At 33.4% G+C, this 24,627-nt stretch overlaps 1 protein-coding gene across 2 annotated transcripts in view; it reads right to left on the bottom strand.

Annotated features, from left to right (window-relative positions):
* Positions 1 to 1,784: 1,784 nt before the first annotated feature.
* The window catches only part of LOC108466680 (uncharacterized), a 31,301-nt gene continuing 8,458 nt past the window's right edge, over positions 1,785 to 24,627 (bottom strand). The window contains exons 8-27 of one of the 2 annotated variants that reach the window (XM_017767057.2): positions 24,387 to 24,487; positions 23,251 to 23,345; positions 22,213 to 22,233; positions 15,610 to 15,705; positions 15,412 to 15,532; positions 15,151 to 15,285; positions 14,795 to 14,988; positions 13,380 to 13,651; positions 11,772 to 11,873; positions 10,708 to 10,884; positions 10,449 to 10,637; positions 9,018 to 9,259; positions 8,760 to 8,906; positions 8,386 to 8,581; positions 6,028 to 6,153; positions 4,797 to 4,940; positions 3,468 to 3,530; positions 3,217 to 3,390; positions 2,586 to 2,645; positions 1,785 to 2,372 (exon numbers count right to left, since the gene is read on the bottom strand). In XM_017767057.2, the coding sequence (XP_017622546.1) occupies positions 2,298 to 2,372; positions 2,586 to 2,645; positions 3,217 to 3,390; positions 3,468 to 3,530; positions 4,797 to 4,940; positions 6,028 to 6,153; positions 8,386 to 8,581; positions 8,760 to 8,906; positions 9,018 to 9,259; positions 10,449 to 10,637; positions 10,708 to 10,884; positions 11,772 to 11,873; positions 13,380 to 13,651; positions 14,795 to 14,988; positions 15,151 to 15,285; positions 15,412 to 15,532; positions 15,610 to 15,705; positions 22,213 to 22,233; positions 23,251 to 23,345; positions 24,387 to 24,487 (2,730 nt within the window). In that variant the 3' untranslated portion in view covers positions 1,785 to 2,297. Of the gene's footprint in view, positions 2,373 to 2,585; positions 2,646 to 3,216; positions 3,391 to 3,467; positions 3,534 to 4,796; positions 4,941 to 6,027; positions 6,154 to 8,385; positions 8,582 to 8,759; positions 8,907 to 9,017; positions 9,260 to 10,448; positions 10,638 to 10,707; positions 10,885 to 11,771; positions 11,874 to 13,379; positions 13,652 to 14,794; positions 14,989 to 15,150; positions 15,286 to 15,411; positions 15,533 to 15,609; positions 15,706 to 22,212; positions 22,234 to 23,250; positions 23,346 to 24,386; positions 24,488 to 24,627 lie in introns of both variants that reach the window. The other variant, XM_017767056.2, reaches the window with a different exon arrangement.

The following is a 24,627-nucleotide window of genomic DNA, read 5'->3' on the forward strand; positions in this document are numbered from 1 at the left end:
TTTTCATAAAATATATTCACATCATCATCTACAAATGTAATAAAATATCCAAATACATGTTTAGATATTACTTATCACGGTCCCTCAACATCTGAGCATACTAACTCAGAAGCGAAACTAACTCGTTTGTTAGATCTTGATCTTAAAAAGTTCCATTGGTGCTTCGCAAAGTGATATGCTTTTCATTCATATGAAGATGGGTCTTACAATTGTGGACATAGCTTCCTCAACAAAGAAAGAGAAACATACCTCAATCGGCATTGTGCTTCAATTAGAATAAGAACAATAGGACAAGCCATGAATTGAGGAACTCACGAGTCAAAAATATAAAGGCCATTAGCTACATATCTTTTACCAATAGTACACTTCATCATAAGATCGTATAAAATACAATGATCAGGAAAAAATAACATGGAGCAAGCCTTTGGTAGGTTTACTGGCTGAGAATATATTAAAGACGATATTAGATAAATTTAATATAGATGATAAGGTGATAGATGAAATTAGGTTAATACTTTTAAAATCAACCATTTTATAGGGGATCTATCAATAATAGTAATAAAAGAAGACAAATTCGGTGACATAAAGGTAAAGAAAAAGTCAAGATTACTTATCATATGATCTGTAGTTACTGAATCGATGACCCATTTAAATGAAGAGAAATACTTTCCTAAATCCGCAAACAAAGCAAAGGGGCCCATGATCTGATGAAAAACAATGAAACCCACAAAAAGAAATACTTCAAACAACCCAAAATAGTACTTAAACAATGAATCCAGATAGTACCTGTGAACAATACACGCAAATAGTACACTCAAACAGTACCAAATCTAAAAAATTAAACAATCAACCCACGAAATCTCCTGCGATAAAACAACTGGTCACTGGTTAAAGTCAGACAAGAGAGTTGACATCGGGGACGAAAGCTAGTGGCGAGATGGCGTTCCACACGCCCATATGTTGGTGTGTAAGTAAGCCTACAAATCTACAAGCGACCTGTGTCCTCAACTAGAAAGTGCAGATCGTCAATAGAGATGATGGCACACCTCTTTGTACTGACAATGTTTACCAAACAAAAACTTCGAAAAAAATAACCCACAAATAACCAAACAGTTCGCAATCAAAACAATGAAACCCGACTTACTAAATTAAGCTAACCAGGCTTTGTTGCCATGATAACGAATACAAATAAAAGAACGAAATAAGAGAACATACTAATAAAAAGTCATATCTATTCCATTTCTACAGTTAAACCTATTTACAAAAGTCGATATAGTATAAATAAGGAAATAAAATAAAATAAAATCCTATTATTAAACCCTAATCCCTAAAATCTATAACACAAAGTAACAAATATTATTATAAAAGTATCTTTTCATGTTATTTAATAAAATGATATTATGACAAGATTTGGACTTTGGACAAAAAATTTATAATTTAAACCTAATCATTTCAACTAAAGCTTCACTATATTTTCATAAAAAAATTATAAATATTACATATAACATGTAATAGAGTTATTACTCTATTCTTTTTATAAAGTTCGTGACTGAATTGACTAGACAACATGGATTTCAAAAACTTGACGTTCACATTTCAATCAATCAAAAACTCGTTTGATCTTAATATGACGCACCCGTTCTAACCAGTGTTTCCTTCATGCGTGGTTAACTAAACCGACCAGATCTAAATACCAACTGAAATAGCGATTCAAAAAGAAGCTTTAGAGCAATTAAGCAACGAACCAATACAATCTAACTGAACCAAAGGACCATAGATTGAACTGATTATTAATATTTTTTAACAATTTATTTAATTAAACTGTTCAAATCAGTTAAACTAACAAATCGTAACCAGTTCGACCACCAACCCACTACTATTGTTTTCACGTTTGTACAACAAATTCGATGTATGAAAAATTCCACTGCATTTGATAACGAGCATAAATAATTTATACTGCTACAATTGAAATGCAATCCCTAACTCTCTGCATGTTATCTAATTCAAATTCAATTTCCAAAATAGCAAACATGTTATTCTCTCTCTCTAAAACCAGAAGACGCACAAGAAAAGTCCAACTAAATGCTTCCATGATTCGTGAAACCAATAAAAAAATAATAACCCAGCAAAAGCACAATAAACTGCCGATTTTCTTGTCATGTTTATCCTATCGGGTATCATATGCGGGGGAAAAGACTGGTAAAATAAAACTTCACAAAAAGGAGGATATTAGGATTATCCAAGCTGAGATGAGACGAGCCCAAGACAGAAGCTTCTATTGAGAGATATCCGAACTTTTAACTCTGACTGACGTAAAGAACAGGGACCAACCCAGCCATTTTACCATCCCTTCCAGGCCGTTTTTTCTTCACCTGCAACAAAGCATGGAGTGTGTGTTAGTTCATTAGACCTACTACATAGTAATAGTTTGCTTCATTAGGGGCTGGCTTTACCACAAAAGAGAAAGGTACAAATGTCATATAAGGATGAATCGGACAAAGTTGCTTTCACCCGACAAAATTTGATACATAATAAATTAAGCATGATTGTATCCCAAATTTGCAACCATATTTTATGGTACTTACATAGAACCATCCATCAACTTCATACTCAATCTCAACCTCTTCTCCAGTTGTTAAGCTCAACTGCGATCAAGGAAATCAGGATCAGTCATCAGCGCATAGGCACCTCTTGAAAAACCACAAAAGACAAACTACAAGAGACGAGCAAATGAAGAAAGAAAGCTAAGTTGTTAAGAGGAAACTGGAAAGAGATGGAAGAATGAATCTAATTTCATTGAAGGGAATAGCCAGCAAAAACTTATCCTTACGTCAGTTACAACAACATTTATATACCGAGTAATAACCTCCCACGACCACCTTTAACCAAAAGCTAACTGTACTTCAACAGATTAGAACCAACCTTGACAACAACATCGACCAGTCAATATAGCACATGCCATAATATTGCTAACAGCACCCGACCCCATTGAGATAATATACTTATAGCACCATGCTTATTAATCACATAATAATAATAGAAAAGGAAACCTAATTGGCTTAAATGTCTACATTACCAAAATATAATAAATAAAATTCATAACTGCAGCTTTCTTATGATTTGAAAAAAATAAAAACCAGAGGTTAATGCTGAACCAAAGGCAAGCTAGCAAATCGGTTATGAACAATACAATCCCAACTAGCAGAGTAAACTTACCTCATCATCTCCACCTGCAGTAAAATCATACAAGGCAGTCCCAAATTGGGGATTTCCAGAAGACATGCGATCATCATCCTGGGATTCAAAACTATGGGACCCGCGGCCAGCTAAGGGATTTTCAAAAGACTCATACCGTTCAGGTGATGTATAGGGTGGAGGCTCTTCTCTAATCTGAGAATGACGAATCAGTACTAATACATAAATCTGCAGATACCACAACAAATTGCATATGGGCAAGGAACACTTACTGGAGAACCATAACCCTCGTGCATTGATGAAGGATGGTTAAATCTACTTCCACCTGATCTCTCCTGCTAGAGAAAGTTGAACCGGGCCCAAATTACAAATTAAGAGATAAAGAGAAGTAAAATAAGATTTACCACAAACAACAGTGAACATTTTTGTTCACTTTGTTAATAATTAATGAAAACAACTCTTGCTTCTAGAGAAAAAAAGCTCGATGTGCAAGGAACATGTGCAAGCACTACTAAACAAATAATTTACTTGTTAAAAATGCACCATATAATCAACTGGCGGTCCATTGCAATTAATTAGAGTAGTACCATGAGATAGGATCTTTCATAGGAAGCAAGCGCTCAAGTTAAAACAAATGCTTAAATTTCTAGTATGCATGATGGGTGAAAGTACTTGTCAAGTCCCTTTATTATAAGAGCTGGTTCAAATCAGTCCCTAATAGTAAATCAATCAATTAATCCTTGTACTAGAAAAACTAATCAAATAAAGCTAAATTTTGATAGAGTTAACATATATTGCTTAAAAAATGACATGAAAATTATTTTTCATTTGCAGAACCATAAAAGCTCTAAAAGCATAAACCCTATTAAATGGTAAATGTTAACTTGGTTAAAATTTGACCTTATTTAAATCTTTTTACTAGTACAAGGACTAAATTGATCCATTTAAAAGTATAGGGACTAGTTTGAACTAGTCCCTCTACTAGAGGGACCTGCTAGGTACTCTCACCATGCACATGGCTAGTAGCCATACCATATGCCGTTAAAGAGAATAACCAACAGGAAAACCACGCTTAGTAAAAAAAAGTCAAAACAAGCATTCACCCTCCTAGGCATTTACATCACACAACCTGCAAATTTGATTAAGCAGCACTTAGCTTTCCACTACGACAACAAACATCACACTTTTAACAGCCTTAAAATGATTATATAGATGGGAAAAAAATGGCTCATTAAATTTCCACTTAATAATAAATGCAAAAATTAATTTAGGCCCATTAAAATAGAACATATGCCTTTTTCCTCCCTCAAATAAAACAGTTATCTTAATAGCAAAATAACGGCATGCCCATAGGAGAGGGAATCGTCAGTTTATAATCAACAGATAGTACTTCCTAATCAATCCATTGAAAAATAAATAAAACAAGAAGTGCGCTGCTTAAAGTTAATAGGTAACCCATCCCTCTGAGAAACTGGTATGAGTAAATGAAAGGAAACATAGCCAAGCATGTCAGAAGACCGAGTTATCTTATAAAAGAAAACCATTCTCCTAAATTGAAAATCCACAACATTAACCAAGAATGTTGATTGTATTATACATACTGAAGGTTGTGAAGCCCCATAAGTAGTTGGTCGTGAACTGAAGAGTGAAGGATAGTTCATTCCACCAAAGTGAGACGATATGGAAGTTTCAACTGATCCTGTTGACTCTGGAGAAGAGGACCCTGATGACCTGACATCATCTTCCTGCAACTCAAGAAATACCATTGAAAGAGTCGATATCTCAGATAGCTTTAAAATGTACATAATTCAAACTCCAAGCGAATACATGGAGGTGGGAATCAGGTGTTCTCAAGTAAAGTTGTCCTCCTCAAGTTAATTCGGGTCAGGGTCATCTCAGATCCAACCAATTCAAGCTCAGACCCATTAGGTTCCCTTATGCTTTGGATCTGCTGGGTAAAGCACATCATATTTGGACTATTTGGGTTCAAGCCTTCAAGGTGTGTACATTTGAGCAGGTTTTGAATCTGAGATTCATATAATCTATTGCCATTTTCTATAAAGTTCAATGCATTAATAATAATGTTTTTCATAATCAATGTCAAACATAGATCATTGATTGTCTAAAAATTTAAGACTAACATGTAAAAGAACAAAATTGAAATTTAAAATAAATATATAGTATTTTGTGTACTTTTATTCTCCCTTTTATTCATCGATTTTCAACATTTATTTCAAAATTTTAAGAATTTCTTAGATTTTAACTTTCTTTTTTGTGCTCGTAAATTACAGGCATTAACATTAGATAAAGGAATATAGGCAAATTTTGCATTGCAGCATTGAATAGTAGAGATTATTAGGAGAACAAAATTCTGTTCATAAAGCAAATGCTAAATCAAGAAGAATATTATTAAACGAGTAAATTTACCGGAAGAACTTTAATGTTTAGAAATTATAAGAAATTCAACAACATGATATTTAGAACTGATTGTTAATATTGTTTCAATTTAACATTTTACAATGTTGACAATTTAAAATTAATGAATAGTAAAAATGTCTTGGGTTGAAGAATAACTTAATATATATTGACCAATTAATTCGCATATTACCAAAAGTTAGCAGCAATAAAAACTCAATAACTATGATAATTTAAAATTAAACCATTTGGGCACTAATGATTAATGAAGCATTCAAGTTTTATGGGTTTTAAGTTTGTTCAATCTTGAGTTTTGAGTCGTTACATGGTTCCAAGCAGGTTAACAAGTCCTATCCCATTTTGCCAACAAATGAATTCATAACAACCAACTTGTGAGGGATTTGGAAGAATTCATACCTCCATTTCTGTACTCTCCAAAAGTGTCTTGGCCCACATATCGTCATAACTAACAGAAGGTCTAGAGACTATGTTCTCATCAACATCCGGTGCATCAGTTCCAGCACCAGCAAGAAATTCATTGACCTACCATGAAGTAAAGACAACATGAACCTCAATTGGAACATTATTAACCAAACCTTAAAAGAGAAAAAGGTAAAGTGCAGAAGTGTGCAACCACTAATTATGCCTCATCTTAAGTTTCAAATAACTCTTGCAAAGTAACTCAGAACTTCTTTCTTAATGCAAACATTATGATACAAGGACAACCTTTTGGAGTGATAGGTCATCCTCAGACCTGCGTGAGACAGTATGGTGTAATAAAAGCTAAAGATCCCATACCTTTTTATTGGCCATGAAATATATCTGTTTAAAGAAAATCAGTAAACTTTAATGGGATGATAAAAAACAACTACAGAATGGATGTGGCCATGTAATGTAATACAGAGCTTCAAGGCAGCAAAATTATTATGGTTGTCATTCGATATCCTATGGTAAGTAGTTACGTTTTAAACATGGATTAGGGTAAATTACACACTGAAACACATATTTGGTTTAAAGTTTTCCCATGTAACAGCCTCCTTCATTTTCCTGACACTAGAACTCAATGGTTCAGTTCACCATAAAGGGCAACCTTTTTTCAGTGAAATAATATACCAAGGATGCCAAATGTGGAAGGGAAAAGAAAATACAAGGCCTTAATGGGAAAACTTCACGTGAAAAAATTTTGGGGGCTGAGTGGGAAAACTTCAAACCAGAAGGTGAACAAGTGTACTATGCTCTTTTTTTTAAAAGAGCATGGATGACTAATTAGTAATCCATCAATACATTCAAAAAGATTAGGCTAGATGAGGATTATTGGTAATCAAGGTCTAAAACTAAAGAATTGATGTACCCCTAGCGTCCACAGTAATTTAGACTCAATTTAGTGGTTATCTTATTTTGTTTTTAACATTCAGTTGTACTACATCACCAGTATTCCTCCATTAGGAAATGTTCACTGGTAAAAACTTGATTACTTATGATTTATCGTGTTAGTATTAAACAAATGAATTTATTGTTTCATGCAAATAACTGCTAGTGAGTATGTTAAGTTCTTCAAGATCAATGTGAACCCTGGATACTCTCCTTATTCTTTGCTGCTCATAGATTTACATAAGCTGATACCATCTTCAGTTCTCAGCTCTTGTACAGAGTCCATAGAAAGATACCAGGAACATAATTACTGAGGTTTAGATGAAAATAAATTCCTATGCAACATTCCAATGTTTGGTTACTGCAAACTGGATACCTAAAGATACTAGTCCTCGGTTTGTACAACAGAGTACAATCATATTAGATACAATTTCCATCCTCAAAGAACCTCCCAATTGATCAGTCAAAACACATTTGTATCAGGATCCTTTAGGCTTTGCTTGGTACAGTTGGAACAAAATTGAAAAGATGAAAGGTCGTCTACATCCTCATGGAAAATGGGAAATACTCAAGAAAGCATGTTTGGTCGAAAAATTAAAAATTGATTTTTAGAAATGAAAATGGAAATGTGAAAATTAGGGAACAAAAAAGTTGCCTTCATTGTTTTTACTAAAAATGCTTTGTAAAATTAGAAAGTAGAAAAAAAGGAAATTTTAATTTTAATTGATGAATTAAACCTGGTTCAAATCCATATAAAGAAAGAAATATTCTTTTTCCCAAGCATTTTAAGTATCAAATCTTTGACCATGTCTTATGTCCAGATAAATATAGGATTTTTTCCTTTTATTTCTCATATTTTTATTATAAGAAAATAGGAACAAAATGCGTTTTAGATTTTCATATTTTAAAATAGATGTTCATTTTCAATTTTCAAAAATTAAAGAATAATTGTTAAAAAAATGAAAATGAAAATAAAAACTAAAAACAGAATGTTTTATCAAACCATTCGGAGCCTAATTTTTCATACTATGAAAAATGATAAATTAATCTCCTTCCTTTAGTTGCTTGGTAGAGTTGATTTTTTTTTTTCTAATTTTCTCTCCTCTTATTATTCCAATCTTGACTTGAATTGTTTTTATGCATTATAACAAAAAATGGACATCTTTCCCATTTTCTTTACTCTCACTTTCATTTCCTACCAAGCACACTAAAATTTATTTTATTTCCACCAAACAAGCACAACCTTGATAAATTTCCATGAATCTAACCTATATATTGTATCCCCCTCCAACTCTCCAAAACACCAATAACAACACACAGAGAGAATAGTTATTGGATTTTAGAACCATAATCTTTAAATAGAAGGATTACTTGAACCAAATCAAGTAAAACATAATTTCTTACCCTGTTCACTGCGGGGACATCACCAAGGTTGACTGCCCAAGCATTTACTAGATCATCATCCAGTGTTTCAGATTCAGTAGTGGCCGGTTTAGATTCATAAACAAGATCAGAAATTCCAGTGGCAACAGCTGGATCACTCAAACCAGTTGAGGCACTAATATTATGCCGTGTACGATATATGTCGATGAGTTTTGCACTTCGAAAAAAGAAAAAGAAAAAAAAAAGCCATGAGAACAACTAGTGACTTCAAAATAGAATGAAGTACCAAAAATGGAAACAGATGTACATGGGATGCATTTCATGCTTTCAATCAACAGTTCTTTTTTCCATTCCCCCTCTCCCCATTACACTAGAAATGATGTAACAAGCTTTACCTTATTGGCCCCAAAGGGAGATACTTTGCTCGTGGCACATAACAAAACAGTGAAACAAGATCCAGCAACCTCTCATGGGTTTCATATAATTTCTTAAGCTCTTCATCTTTCCATTCCTTATTTGCATTATCATGGCTGCGCATTTCCCTGATTATGGACACCCGTAACTCATTAGTCATTTTGAAGCCCCCCCCCCCAAAAAAAAAAAAAAAAAAGAAACAAGGGTTACAATGAAGTAGGAAAGATTTACAATCATACTTGATTAGGTCATCTTGTGCACTATACATTTCATCAAGAACTTTGATCATAGGAGTTATTAGAACTCCAAGCCCTGTACCACTGGCTCCTTGATCTTCTCCATTACTAAGATGCATTTCAGATAACTGAGACTGCACACCACCCTGTGCTAAGGCATGTAAAAATTCATAGATCTGTAGCCTAAATGGCTCACCAGACCGGATTGCCACAGTTGTAAGGGCTTGAGCAGCAATAATGCGAACCTAAGATGTCCATACAAATTAAAAAGAAAGTGGAAACTTGAAAATTAGAGCAAATATAGGCCATTGCCAACAAACCAAGAGAACATAACAAAGGATAAAAATAATTATTTACAGAGAATACATAACCAAATAGTTTTACTGTCACATGTCATAGAACGACTATTTTCAACAGCAATTTCTCCAATAATAAAAGATAATAATTGTTGCCTAGGCAAGATTTTAACATGGTATCAGAGCCCAGATTTTATTATGTTGTTTTTCTAGCCTAACCCCATGCAAGGTTGATGACAACCTTGGTGAGGTTGTCCTCATGTAGCCTCAATGAGATAAATATGAGGGGCAATGTTACGTGTGCTATCTCCAAATCTGTTCAGTATGGAGCTTCCTGGGGTCCTATATTAAAAGTTAGACCCTCCAACTAATATCAATTGATTTTAGGATTGATGCTTAAACAATATAATTTTACATAGTCTCTTTTGACTAAGTATTTCTTTTTTAATTTCACATATAATAGTAACTAAATTAACTATAATTCTCTTAACTCCATTTTTCTATTTTAGAAAGAAAAGGGAAAAAAGCTTTCCATTTTCCAAACTGAACCAAGCAATCCACTTTAAGAAAAAATCTTTTTATTTTATTTTATATTTCTCCCTTCTTTCACTTTTGACTTTCTTTCCTAGCAAACCTGAGAAATTGAAAATAGAGTGAATGGAGGCAAACTACAAGAAAAAACAGACACTATGCATATCACAGAAAAATTAATAATTTCCAGCAAAAGCATGTATCACTATGACAATTACACACCAAAGTAGTACTCCCATCGTTTCAAAAGTTTGCACATTTTAACTTTTGATGGTAAAAACATTTCAACTTTGACCTCTTTTTTATATTTATTATTGAGAAAAATATGGATTTGTTTTTGAAACTTTGATAAATTATTTGTACTTTTATAAAATTTAATATAATAGATGTCAAAGTTGGAAATTATTTATCACAAAAAGTCATCTATGACAATTTATATTGTACATTTGCACACGAGTAATACAAGCACATGCTTTATAAACCATGACACCATCCAAAGCTATTTACAAACCTCAGTTAATGTCGGTAAAAAAAAGCACAAATCATAATACATTTACAGGAAATAAAGATGCAATCACAGAAGAAACATATCAATTAAAACTCATACCTCCCAGCTACCGCTGAAAGCACACCTCTGGAGTCGAGTCAATGCACCAGCCAGTGTGGGATTACGGGAGCTTGCAGCAGCCACCATTTTATCCGCGTCTAACATCATTAATGCCGTACCTGGAGGCGTTGTGGATTCCCAAGCATATTCTGAAGCAGCATAATTAGCATTTTCCCCAAGGAACCACACCTGAAAGCAACTCACTTTAGCATAACAATAACTCAAAATGCAAATACAATTGAACAGAAAGGATCCTTACAGCTGCTTGGACCAATCTTTGTAATGCTAGAGCCGACTTTGGATCAGATGCAGATACCCTGTCTACTGATGTAAACCCGGACATTGATCCAGGCTGTGGTGGTGGGAGGTCTAGAACAATAGTGACTGCTTCTAATGCTGTGTGTTTCCCATCAGGACCAGCTCCAACAAGACAAGTCTGGTAACACAACAATAATTTAATCAATCAATACATCCAGGGATGATTAAACTCAATCTGTCCCATGGATTGCACAAGTCTACTCAGAGTTTTTGGTATTAAAGCTCTAGAAACTTGAACTAAATTGGTACATCAAATTTCTAATAGATGCTTCGTTTCCAATACAAAACTATTGGTAGTTATATACAGTGTAAACTGATGTGTCTGTACACAGAAAAGCGCAGTTATCTGCTTTAAGATAAAATTTCTATGAAGAAAAAAAAAAGGTACTTTTTGGCAAGGCATGGGTGTATAAAGTTGTTTAAAAATTCATGGAGGTAGGGGGGAATGAGGTAATTTGCATCCTGCCTTGCACTATGTTTCATCCCCCCCCCCCCCAATTATACAATATTTTAAGAATAAATAGCTAACGTGGTTGAACTTCAATTTAAATCAATTCGTAAAAGTTACTACAACCACACAAGCAAATACATAAAAGATAATAAACCTGAATCTGAAAGGAAGGAGAAACAAAAAATGGGTATCCGATTAATAATGTGCAAATAGAGTAAATATAATTGCAGTTTTTGTAAAATTTGGCTCAATTATTGATTTTGCCAAAACAATTCTAAACAACACATTCATGTCCTCAAACCAGGAATTTGTGCAAAAACACTCCTCCCATTAACCTAACCAACTACTCCTCCACACCAACTAGAAGTTACAGCTAACCAATAGGTATCACCAATCGGCAATCTAACAGCTTATTTAACTATTAGGTTAATGAAAATTCTTTCTATAATTAAAAGTTTGATTACAAAAAATAAGTAATTTACACTCTAACAAGTAAAGGCAGATAATGCAACAGGTACAAAATCTATTATTAAGAAGATTGAAAGGAAACTCACTTTCCAAAGAAGCTGCAAAACATCAGCATCGATCTTTCCTGGTACTTTAGTGGCAAAGATCCTTGCAAGTTCAAGAAGTGTGACAGCCATATCTGGTGTCGCCTGGTAAAGCAGTGATTAAAACATTAAACATAAATATTGCAATCATTTCTGTTTCAGCATCAGTACTAAACCTATAAAAGCTCAAGCTTTTAGGAGTACATCGCTGCATATGCACAAATAAAATAAATTGTGTATCATTGGATTACATTACAGGCAATCCTGTCCCCAGCATTCATTCACATCAAGCCAATGTTAGGACTAATCAGTCCGTTTTCTTTTATTTCAATAAATTAAGTCCATAGGTTTCTATTGGGTGATGACCTCAATCCCTCAGTCAATAAGCATTGTTAAATAGATGGGGTGAATATCAAAAGTTTTTGGTCGACTAGAAATATGATAAATAAATTCAGTAAGTTTTTTAACAAAAATACTAGAAATTAGTTTACAAGGTCTACAGTTAAGTTGATGTGTGACATATCCAATTCGCAAAGAAACAGAGATGTAAATGGCCAAGCCAGTAAAAGGGTAGCCATTCATCAATTTACAGTTCATGTCAGCCCATTTGTGCTATATATTAGCTAGTCTAGTCCTCTATCATTTTCTTTCTTTCTTTTTCCTTTTTTTTTTTTTTTTTTTTTTTTTAGCATTTCAGTTCAACTTACTAGCCCTAAAAAACCATTAGAAGAGATATCTATGGGATTAGCTTTGACTTCCAAACATAGTTATTCAGTCACTGCTTTGATCAATATAGGGTTATGCACAGTAAGAGTGCAGATGTAAAATGAAAAATATAAATTAAAAAAAAGGCCCTTGGTTTTAGGATTTATCATTTTCAGAAGTAACAAGATTACTGTAATAGATTCTTCTGTTCAAAATTTTTTAGAATTTGCCCCCTTTTGTACCTAAGAAAGATTTCTTTTCTTTCCATTTCATTTTAAGAAATTTTAACTGGAATTTGAAAAAGTGTGTTGCTGCCCCATCTCACTCTTCACTACAAGTAATTCAAAGACAAAGACATTCCTCTACATCAAAGTTCGCTACAAAGTCTAAATCAGACAGAATGGATTCAAAGAATTTCTACTATCATTTCTAAATCCACAATAAAGGCATGGTAATAATGTTGTCCAAGCTTGAATTGATTATCAAGTATACATGATTCAGAAGTATTGAGGATGGAAATGAATCAAGTTCTTTCATGCTAGCGGGGAATGAAACCCAAATCCTCCTACTTAGTTACAGGAAGTCTTGAATATCACAAGGAAGGCTTTTTCTCAGAAGAGAATCACTGCAATTGACATTTCCTGAATATTATATAGCATTAACTTATGTTATACTAACAAAAATCAATTCCTTAAGCAGTCAATCAAAAACAAACGAGTCACACATGCATTCTTATTCTTAATAATGAAAGTTTAATCAAAGGTAAGCTTAATACATATGCCAATTTGTTAGAGATAACAGAGCGGAGAATAGGCAGACAGCCTCATAAAAGGATTAAATGATTATGCTTTTACTAAAAGTTTGTCATGCTGCAGAAGGATATTATAAGTTGTTTCCATTTTGTACCTTGAAACGGGCATGCAATGTCAGCAAAATATCATTCAAAAGTGTGGCTGGCCAGGCCGGGTCAGAGAGCTCCGATGCAATAATGGATTTTAGTTCATCAAATGATTCATGCGGACTTTGCATCCAAATCAACCCCTTGATCACCATTGCCCTAACATACACACACTCACATGCCACAGTTGTTCTAACTACTTCCATGAGTGAAGCTAGCATGCCTGCAATTGTATCCTTGCCACCAGCTGCATTGGATACTCCAGTGGTTCTTCGGATACCTACAGAAAGAGAACAAAGAATGTAAAAAATGTATAACTGTAATAATAATAATAAAAACATCAAGTGAACATCCAACAGATTCTGAAAATAGTTAAAATATTGCTTAATAACAAAACATAGCAGTAGCTACAAGCAGATGATATCTCATCTTTCATTTACATCCAGTAAAAACAAGAAACAAGGGCACAAATGTAGCTAGGAAACGTGTAGAATAGACATGAAAAATAAGATGCTTAAGGCAACATGATAAACAATAGTTGGACTAGAAATTTTGGGCTTCATGATCAGGCAACCCTCATGGACCCCCTTTTTATCAATTTCTTTAAAGGTTTTTGAATTGCATGAAACATATAGAAATACCATGGAAATTGCCTATTTTTCCTCTTCTTTTTTGTTTTCTTTTTCCAAGACCAAATAAGATGCCAATTTCTGCCAGTCGTTTTCTACTATTTTCCTCTTGGCATTAATTTTCCAGGACAGTTGAAAATCTTACAGGAAGAAAGCAGAGGGATAATTCAAGAGAATGGAATCAAAGGAACAAATATGGCATCTTAGGGGAAGGGATCACTGTGAGGTAAATGTTCAAATAATGGTGGTGATAGAGATTTAAATCCAAGCTAACCGGAGCTGATAGTATGTATAAGAATGACTAGGGAAAGAGCAGGAGATGAAAAGTGTAATGAACAAGTTATCAAGGCCAACAATGCATATAATTACATCACTTCAGTGGGTGTTTAAAGTACATGGATTTGAGCTCCTCAAATCCTTGGTGAATTCTGACCCAAGTTATACCATGCTGTTTACTAATACAAAAAATAGATTTCAAATTTAGAGATCAAAATTCAAATATCAGCCACCCAATCTCAAGGGACCAAATGGACCATATCTGATCTGTTCAAATAAAACCAGAAAGAGTTCAAGCATAAATCAATTCGAAGAAGCCAAATATGCAACCTCAAAAAAAACTGTTTTTTTATAGTAATGCAAAAGGAAAATTCAATTTACCAATGAACACAATCAAGAGACCAAAAAATTGATATTAATATAACTTAATTATTGCACGAAGACCTCATGATAGAAATGAAACAGTACAAAGTGAAGAAAAAAGACTAATAGATTAATGAATAAATAACATTCATTACCTTCAGGATGAGAGCTGTCATTCATATCTGAATCAAATGAATCTATTGAGTCATATTTGTTCCCATAAGCTCCTTCATCAAGATCTTGTAAGCCTAAAGCATGTGCTGCAGCTCTGCTTCTCCCCATCTCCTGGACAACTCTAGCAGCAGCATGGAGTACTGGTCTAGAGAAACTACGGAAAGAACTCTCCAACCTGATTAAGATGGAATGTGAAAACCATGAAACATAGATAACAATTGGGGGAGTTAACCGACTATTTTTTCCATTGTTCAAATAACAAATCTTTCAAAATGATCCAGCCACATAATGATATTAGCTTCAACAAAAGAGAAAGGGAAAGAGCTTTATTATAAACCTTCTCATTACAAGTTTAATGAGGGGTTGTGGTCGCCTCGTCTTTTGAGATTTGTCTTTGGAATTTGACGGTGCTTCCGGTAACTTTAAGATCTCCCTAGTTAAGCGGTACCAGCCTGCAGCTCGCTCTTCTGTCCTATAGCATGTAAATGAAAGACCAGGAACTTGTGACAATAATGCATTTAAGCAGTTACAGCTATCTAAAGGAATGATGATAATGGAACAAAGAAAGCTCAAGAAGAAAATAAGATAAAGAGCATACTTTTCAGTGTTATCATGTTTACCCAATATGCACAAAATTGCCTCAAAACAGACTCTTTCACTGGGGTCGAGCAGGAGTTGATAGAGCACAGAGTTGAACTGAGATTTAATGTCAGGCCTCTCTACTCAAACACAGTTGTGAAACGGGTCATCTAAAGCATTTCAATAAATACAAGAAGGCTTTGTCCAATGTACTTACCATCTAATGATCGTGCTGTTGATATTGTATGGCACAACCTGGCCAGTGAAACTCTAGCAAGCACATCATGCAAATGAAGAACATCTTGCAAAGCCCCTGATTCATGTAGTACCCAAAAAATTAACCGCAGCACCAAGAAAACATGATAAGCCGTGGGGATAAAATTAAAGGATTTGAATAAAACCCTAAAATGCCCTGACAGTTTTTTTTCCACCAGACAAACATACGACATGATTCAATATATAAAGTTGTTTATTAAGTGCCATAGTAGACAAGGGCAAGTTTTGACGGTCTAGTTTTATAAGGAAAATTCCAGCGCCCAATATTAGACAGCTGGAAATCTAAGAACTGATATTTTTCAAAGTTTGTTGCTTTTAGCAGGGGTTTTAGAGCCCAAAAATACACCCAAACACCAACTGCTACTAATATGAACAGGCTCAAGGAAGCTTAAGCATATTTAACAGACTTAGGAAAGGATTTCACAATTGTCAAATCTCCTTAAGATTCTGATGAGAAATCAGAATAATGCACACAAGCAAATAATCAAGTTTGTTATTCCTTGAGGAATCCTACAGAACCAAGAGTATGAAACATTTGTAGACATTGATAATGCATATTGGTAGAAGAGTGTCTTCAATTGTTGTCTACCAGTCATTTGACAAATATGTGCTGAATATTGTGCTGAGTTCGAGTACATTTCTGAGCAGTTAAATAGTCTCCAAGCATCTTTTTATATATATTCAAGAAAAGTTTGCCTAACAACTTACGTAAGGGAACTCTTACGGTTACCATGTGCAGAAATAGCTTCTGCCAATGCATTGGAATTAATCAAATTAAGTACCAACTATCAAATTTAGACTAATCCTAGAAAGTGCCTAAAGACACTTGTTAGCAAAATCAATTCAGGAAATGCATAAGTAAAGCAGACACTAACAGAAAATAATAGTTTACTAAATAATAACCACGTCATAAAATTTGAAAAGATTAGCAGGAGCTTCCTAAAAAATTCGTTCCACAGATCACCTGACCACTATGGCCACTAAACCTATATGTATAGTGAGAAATATTTGTAACAACCAGAGCGTATATAAGAGATTATATGTGCTCAAGTTTGATAGGCACTGATAAGGATCAAATGGAAGGATCCATCAATTATCTATTCTTATCATTTGTATCGTATACACAGTAGTCTATAAGATTGGCAGACTTTCTATATTACACCTAAATAGGTATAATCTCCAAAATGACATCTAAAAGTATCTTTACACAACCAACAACACAACTGCCAACCACCACACTACTTCCACATCTCAGCAGTCATCCGTCCACCATCTCTAAAAAATCCAGGACTTTCATATCTGGTATCATTGTGAGTTGTAGTAAAAATCTATGGTTGCCACTATTAGCAACAATCAAATGGAATATTCAATGAAAAACTTTTAAGTATATATGACACAAGGAAAATTATATTATTTGAAGCAATAATAAAAAGAACAAATGCTAGACATTTTTAATTTTGAATGATCCATTTCAATTCCATTAATTCAAAAATCTACCCAAATCTAAAATAATTAAACCAGAAACAAATTGATTCAACTTAACAATGGATAAATTACAAAACATCCCAAGAATTTCAATACCAAAAAGTTTAAAACAAATTCATAGCATCGATAAACAAAGCAACGAGTGTCCAGATGGAGATCAACTAGCTTAAGCAAGTCCATATGCGCAAATAGTCGCATGTAAACTTTTATTCAATCATCCAACATATGAATGCAAATTCAGAATGGTCATTCCAAGTCAAAACTTAGAATGTTCCAAGTAAAATTCATGATGTTCCCAACTAAACGTCATAAAACAAAAAACTAAACAAAAACCAAGTAAAATTCATGAAGCTCCAAGCAGCAATGCAGAATACTAGTGCCTATCAATTAAACACCAAAAATTATAGAAATAGCTTGATTACTGAAAATTTTACATGAAAAAAATATCATTATCAGCACATATTGATTCTCATTTTAATGGATTATTTGATACTGCTTCTTATCACCGGAAGAATAAAAGCTGTTTCTTGGGGAGAATCTCATGGATTCTTTAGCTGTAAATATGGTCGTGTTGTAAATCTCCTACTATTAGCTATAATTGTTCTAGATTTTCAAGGATACACAGATTTGTAGACATAGGACTCGTTTACCATTGAGTTTCAAAAGTGCTTTTCAAGCCAAACCAGCTTTTCAAACTGGCTTTTCAAGCCAACCCAAAATGCTAAAAATTCTAATTTTTGGCTTTTCAAAACTCAATTTGGTTGTCAAATTATAAGTTTGCCCTTCATTTACATTAACACTAAAAGATAAATATGATTTATATATTCAAATTAAATTTTACAAATAATGATCTACGTGTATATATTTATTCCATATAACATAATATTAACAAATTTGAATATCATTGAAATACATAGTTTTTACTTTACAACATCATATCTAAAATAGACATTTATCTCCTCAAAATCACTTTTTGAAAACAATGCTAAACAGTTCAACCTTTTCAAAAGCACTTTTTAACCACAATGGTAAACTGGCACATAGACTGATTTGTAGGGATAGGCTGATTTTTTGGGGATAGGATTCTGATTTCTTTTCTCGAATAACTATTTTATCTTGGATAAATAGAGGCATATAGCTATCATTTGATATAAGAAATGGTAAAGATTTCTACACGGTAGGTATTCTAGAAACCTATTCTCCATTCATTTAAAGCCTCAATTGTTAAACCACAGTCCAGAAACTCCCTGCTCTCATTGCTGGGTATCACCTTAAAAATGGTAGGAATCCAAAATAATTCCTCAAAGCCTCTCAGAAACAATCAAATGCAGAATTACAAAAATTTGAATCCAGCTTACCGTCTCCATGGGAAGCCTCCAAGTGCAGGTTGAACCAAGAGAGGACAGAGGCAACAGGTTCATTTTCCCAATGCTGAAAATTCAAACCAAATTGGACCAGGAAGTGAAAACTCTTTAAAGAAGAGATTCAAAGGTGACAAAATCTACTTAACTCTTTTGAAAAACCTAGTGCATCATGCGTATAGCTCAAACAAGTTTCCTAATTCTATTGCTCTTGGGCCATAGACTCAGGGGCTACCAATCATATGATAAATTTCCATCATTTATTTGTCACTTATTCCCTTAGTCCTAGTGACTTTCTACAATAATGATTGTGCTTTTCAAGATCTACCTACTAGGAGAACGGTTGGGTGTGCTAAGGAAACGGACGGAAACCATATCTTAGAGGCTAAGAGTGACAATGTAATCTACTTCCATCCTATTTTTCTAAACATCCATCTTCAAACAAAGGAGATTTGGCTACATCATTGATGCCTAGAACATTCTCCATTTTCGTTACTGAAAAAAAAAATTCTTTTGCTGTTAAAAATATTGATATAAATAGTTTACATTGTGGTGTTCATGAGTTGGCCAAACACCATCATGTTCCATTTAAAAACCAATTAAGAGTGAGTGTTAAAGGTCAAAGTGCTTATAATCCAAGGGATTATTTTAACCTAACCTTGTCCCATGTACTTGAAGTCACAAGAGCCCTCTTGTTTCAAGTGAATGTCCTTCAAGCCTACTAGTATGAAGCTTTTTTTATAGCAGCCCATTTGATAAATAGGATGCCTTCAAAAATTCTCGATTTGAAGAGACAAATGGAAGTACTCCAATCCCATTTACCAAACTTCCTCCAAAAGTTTTTGGGTGTGCTAGTTTTGTTCTATTCACAATAGAGGAAAACTAGACCCAAAGCCCTAAAGTTCTTTTTTGAAGGTCATTCTTCAGCAAAAAAAGGGCATAAATGTTTTCATCCTTGTTCATGAAATTTTTTGCATCTATGGATGTAACATTTGTTGAAAGACAAACCATTTTTTCCTAATTCTATCTTTGGTGGGAGAAAAATATTGAGGAAGATAAGAATGATGACCTTTTACTGCTACCACCTTTACCATCTACTACATCCAGCTAGAGGTGCTCACGGCCAAGTAGCCTACCCAACACGTTTTACTATGTAAAATAATAATATAAAAATAGCTTTATATTAATATTTAGATAATTATAATCAAATTATATAAAAATTAGTTTTTATTTTTTAAACAATGAAACAAACCATTTGGGTGGGCTTGTGAGGGTCAAGCTCGAGCTCAGACCTAAAATTTTTTTTTTGAATCAAGCCTCGACCCTGACAAATCCCTTGTATATATTACCCAAAGAGACTCAATTCTAGCCAAATTCCCAATTTAAAACCATGTAATCTAACCAAATACATATTCCATTAGAAATTCAATTCCAACCAAACTCTCAACCTAAAACTATAACCCAAAGAAAACCAAGTCATCCTGATTAGACAAAGCCACTAAAAATCCACTCTTTCTATACTCAAGGAAAAGAGAATCCAATCCCTTATCGGTGCAAGCTCAAGAGTCCAATTGCATTTAGGTATGAAAATCCAAAATCCTTCGCCTATCATTGATAAATGTTCCCATAGCTATTAGAAAAGTAACTCAATGTTGCACTCAACACCCCAAATCCCATTTTGTTTCTTTAGACAAAACTTCACAACAACAAAAAAATTTGCTTACCCTAATAAACTCCATTCCTATACCCAAACTTTCAAAAGGCACTTAGAGATAAGAATCAAAAAAATGCTATGAAAGGAGATTATTGCATTAATAAAAACCGAACTTGGGAAGTAGTAGATTTCTCAAAAAGGAAGCTTGTTGAATGCAAGTGGGGTTTTAAGGTTGATTGATCCTTAGAAAGATACAAGGAAAAACTAGTAGCTAAGCGATATACTCCAACTTATGGGGTGGATGATCAAGAAACCTTTGCACCTGTAGCAAAAATGAATATAGTATCTATACTCTTGTCTTTAGCAGCCAACTTCAATTGATATTTGCAGCAATTTGATGTAAAGAATGCATTCTCACATGGTAATCTAAAGGAAGAAGTGTTCATGGAACTACTAAAAAATATTTTGATAATAACAAATTTGCACGTTAAAAGGGATTTGTATGGGCAGAAACAAAGTCCTTGGGCTTAAGTTGGAAGATTGTTGAGCAATGCTGGAATTTTACAAACAAAGTAGACCATAGCTTGTATATCAAACACTCACTCAAGGGAAGAATGATAGTGTTGATTGTGTGTGTAGATAACATAATTGTTACTAGGAATAATGAACAAGAGATGCAAGAACTCAAAAACAAATTAGCACAGGAGTTTGAGATTAAAGATCTTGGAAGACTAATATTTCTAAGGAATTGAAGTGGTTACGTCAAAATAAGGAACTTTTATTACACAACAAAATCAAACTCTTGACCTTTTTCAAAAAACAGGGGATTTTGGGGCGTAATCCAATCGATACACCCATCAAACTAAACCATAAATTCAATGAAGCAAAAGACGACGAAGCTATTGATAAGGAGATACCAATATCTAGTAGGGTGGTTGATTTACTCATCACATACTTGATCAAAAGACGACGAAGTTGTTGATAAGGAAAGATACCAAAAGCTAGAAGGGAAGTTGATCTACTTGTCGCATACTCAACTAGATATTGTATATGCTATTAGTGTGGTAAGCCAGTACATGCCACCATCTACAAATGTTCACCATCAAGCTGTCTATAAGGTACTTTGATATCTTAAAGCTACACCTAGAAAAGGTATTATGTTTGGAATGAATACAGATCAAACTGTTGAAGCTTATAGAAATGTGGATTGGGTAGGTACTATCACTGATAAGAGAGATATTGGGAACTTGGTGACATGGAAAAGAAGAAATACAGACGATGGTGGCAGGATCAAGTTTAAAGCAAGAGTTTAGGACTAATATCCCCAAGGAATTTGTGAACTCTTGTGGATAAAGATCATCTAGGATGATCTTGAGGTTAAATGAAATGGGCCAATGAGGTTCTATTGTGACGACAAGGAGGCTATTAGTATCACCCACAATCTTCGGCATGAGAGAACCAAACATATTGAAATTGACCCCCACTTTATAAAGGAGAAGTTAAAAAGTGGATTAATTTGTACGACTTATGTTCCTACACATAGGTAGATGGTAGACCTATTAGCTAAGGGGTTAGCCAATGCTTCATATCAAGAGATCATTAGACATATTATGTAAGGGGTTATCCGATGCTTCATTTCAAGTGATCATTGGCAAGTTGGGAAAGGAGAACATCTATTCACCAGCTTGAGGTTGGAGAATCTCATGGACTCTTTAGCCGCAAATCTCCTATTATTTAGCTATAATTTTTCCAGATTTGTAAGGATAGAAATATTGTAGACATTGACTGGTTTGTAGGGATAGGCTAATATTTTGGGATAAAATCTTGATTTCTTTCGTAGAATAATTATTGTATATTGTTTAAATAGATGCAAAAAGCTATCATTTGGAATGAGAAACAGTAAAGTTTTCTGTTTAGTTGCTCTTGAATTGAATATAAAATCCATAAACATCACAGCTTTCAAAATTGTAAATGACAAAACACTCAGCATAGTAAGGAGAGACTAATAATGACATTATGGAGAAGAATGATTGGAATGAAATACCTCCTGGAGCAACAAGCTTTCCTGCATAAAAATGAGACATGTATTAGGCATTAATGAAGGCAGCACTTCATATTTGAACACTTGGACCAACAAGCCCAATGTAAACACGCAAGGGAAAAAAAATGAGATTTCAATTACCAGAATCTGGGACTCTTGTTCCAAGAATCTCGAGATGCGATAAGCTAAATGAAAGGGATTTAATACACTGAATTGGAGGACTATGTGCAGCTACATTAGAATTCATCTTAATTTCTCTTAGAATTCTTCATAATTTTTCTTACAGCATTTTGATTGAGATTTTTAAAATTTTATGAAATTCGAAACCAAGGTATTCTAAAAAGCATCTTCCAGAAAGCTTGTATTTGTAATTCTCTTTTGTTGGATAAAAACTTTGAAAATAAAATTTTAAGTCAAAAGAATTTCATGAGATAAAAAGTAATTATAAAAGAAGAAGAATTGTATTAAAATAAAAAAATACATATATGTATGGAAAATAAGCAATATATTATTTCAATAATATAATATAAAATAAAAGTACATATTAAGTTTAATAAATGATTGAGATATAAGTTTTTATTTTATAGTGGGACCATGTGAGTTAAATAAAGAAGATTTTGAAGAATTTTGAAAAGCAACCTCTTTAGATGGAATTTGGAAAAGGAATTTGAGTTGCTTAAATTCCTTTCAAAAATTCCATATAAAATTTGAACATCTCTCTTATTTTTACACAAACAAGTAAATTCATTTTTTGAATTTTGACAATCTTTATAGAAATGACCTTATAATTTCTTCACATCGCAATCATCAAAAATCTACTTGAAACGGAAGTTATATTGGTACTACCAAGCTAAACCTAAAACCTTAAAACATACAAATACCATATATACCCCAAAGGACCCATACTATAAATAGTAATAACACCCATAAAACATGATAGAATAATAAAAAAATAAAAAAAAGGCTATGAACTTATATATAATTCTTCATTTCTTTTACTAGTAACTGCAAATGAAATGTTTAAGAATTTAATGACCTCACCTAAAGCCATTGCAACTGCATAAGGGTCTCTTATGGCCAATTCAGAGATGATTTCCAAAGAGTGCCTGACAGCAACAGGGTCGGCAAATGAAATCCTGCAATGAGAAAAAAGAAGTCCAACGTCAAATGATACCAAAACTACAACATAGAAAAAAATGTATTAAGTAACATAACATGCAGAGAGCTGCAAAACAGGGACGAATCAAACATTAACAGGGATGTTTTAGTTAAAACACAATAATGGAGCTAAATTTGGTCTTCAATAATCATATGGAAGTGAACATAAGATACATAATTTAGCAATATCTTGAAATGATTTTTTAAAAAAGGGAATTTAAGAATAATAGCAAGCATATCAAACTAGAGCCAATGTGCTTATGTGATGGGGAAAAAAGTTAATATACCAAATGTAAGCAGCATCTCCTTAAAAATTTTACAAGCTCAAGACAACAATAATTAAAAAAAACATTTTACACTGAGCAAAATGACTTTCAAAATTTTGGGGCCAAACAGATAACTGCGGTAAAAAAAAAAAAAGAAGCTGACGAAAGGGGAAGAAAAAATTTTATCAGCAAAAAACAAGAAATTGAAACACCAATGGAATGCAATTGAACAACAATAGTAACTTTAACCAATATGCTAACTCAAGAAACAAAGGTCAGAATACTCTGAAGTTTTACTAATTGAATAAAAAACCAAGGGAACACGAAATATAATATATATATATATATTGACAAAAGACCAATGTAGAATAATGTATTTGTAATACCCCGAATTCAAATAAGAATAAAGGTACGTGTAGAGTAAAAAGAATTTTGATATTTCTGATGCTAAAAGCAATTTCTAAACTAACTCATGTCAGCAGCTAAAGATGATAAAGATGAAAAGCAGATAACAAATTAGTGACTTTTCACAAAAAAAAAAACAGATAACAAAACAAACAAAAAAAACAGATAAACCCAAGATCTCATTTCAGCAAGAAACCAGATTCTGAACATTACAGATCAAAACTCATCTCACTCAAATATTTAAGTACTCACATGCTACAGATGCAGTTTAATGGAACTGACGTCTAACACAATAAAACAATAGCAGACATCAACAAAAATCGAGATCAGAATGAATAGAAGAATCACCCCTGCACAGCATGATGCAAAAATGCTGGATTTCCTGGATCCAAAGGAAGTCTCCTCAAAGCACTTAGAGCAGCATATTGCAGATTACTTCGGATGATAGACTGAAAAGTCAATATCACAGAAAAATAAATAAACAAAAAAAGTTAAGAACATATTATCTAAGCACACAATTGGCTCAATGTAAAAAATAAGTTACAAGAGTATAATAAAAACAATACAACAAAAATGCATTCAAAGAGAA

This window comes from Gossypium arboreum, chromosome 5, assembly GCF_025698485.1.
Source record: "Gossypium arboreum isolate Shixiya-1 chromosome 5, ASM2569848v2, whole genome shotgun sequence".
Taxonomy (NCBI): domain Eukaryota; kingdom Viridiplantae; phylum Streptophyta; class Magnoliopsida; order Malvales; family Malvaceae; genus Gossypium; species Gossypium arboreum.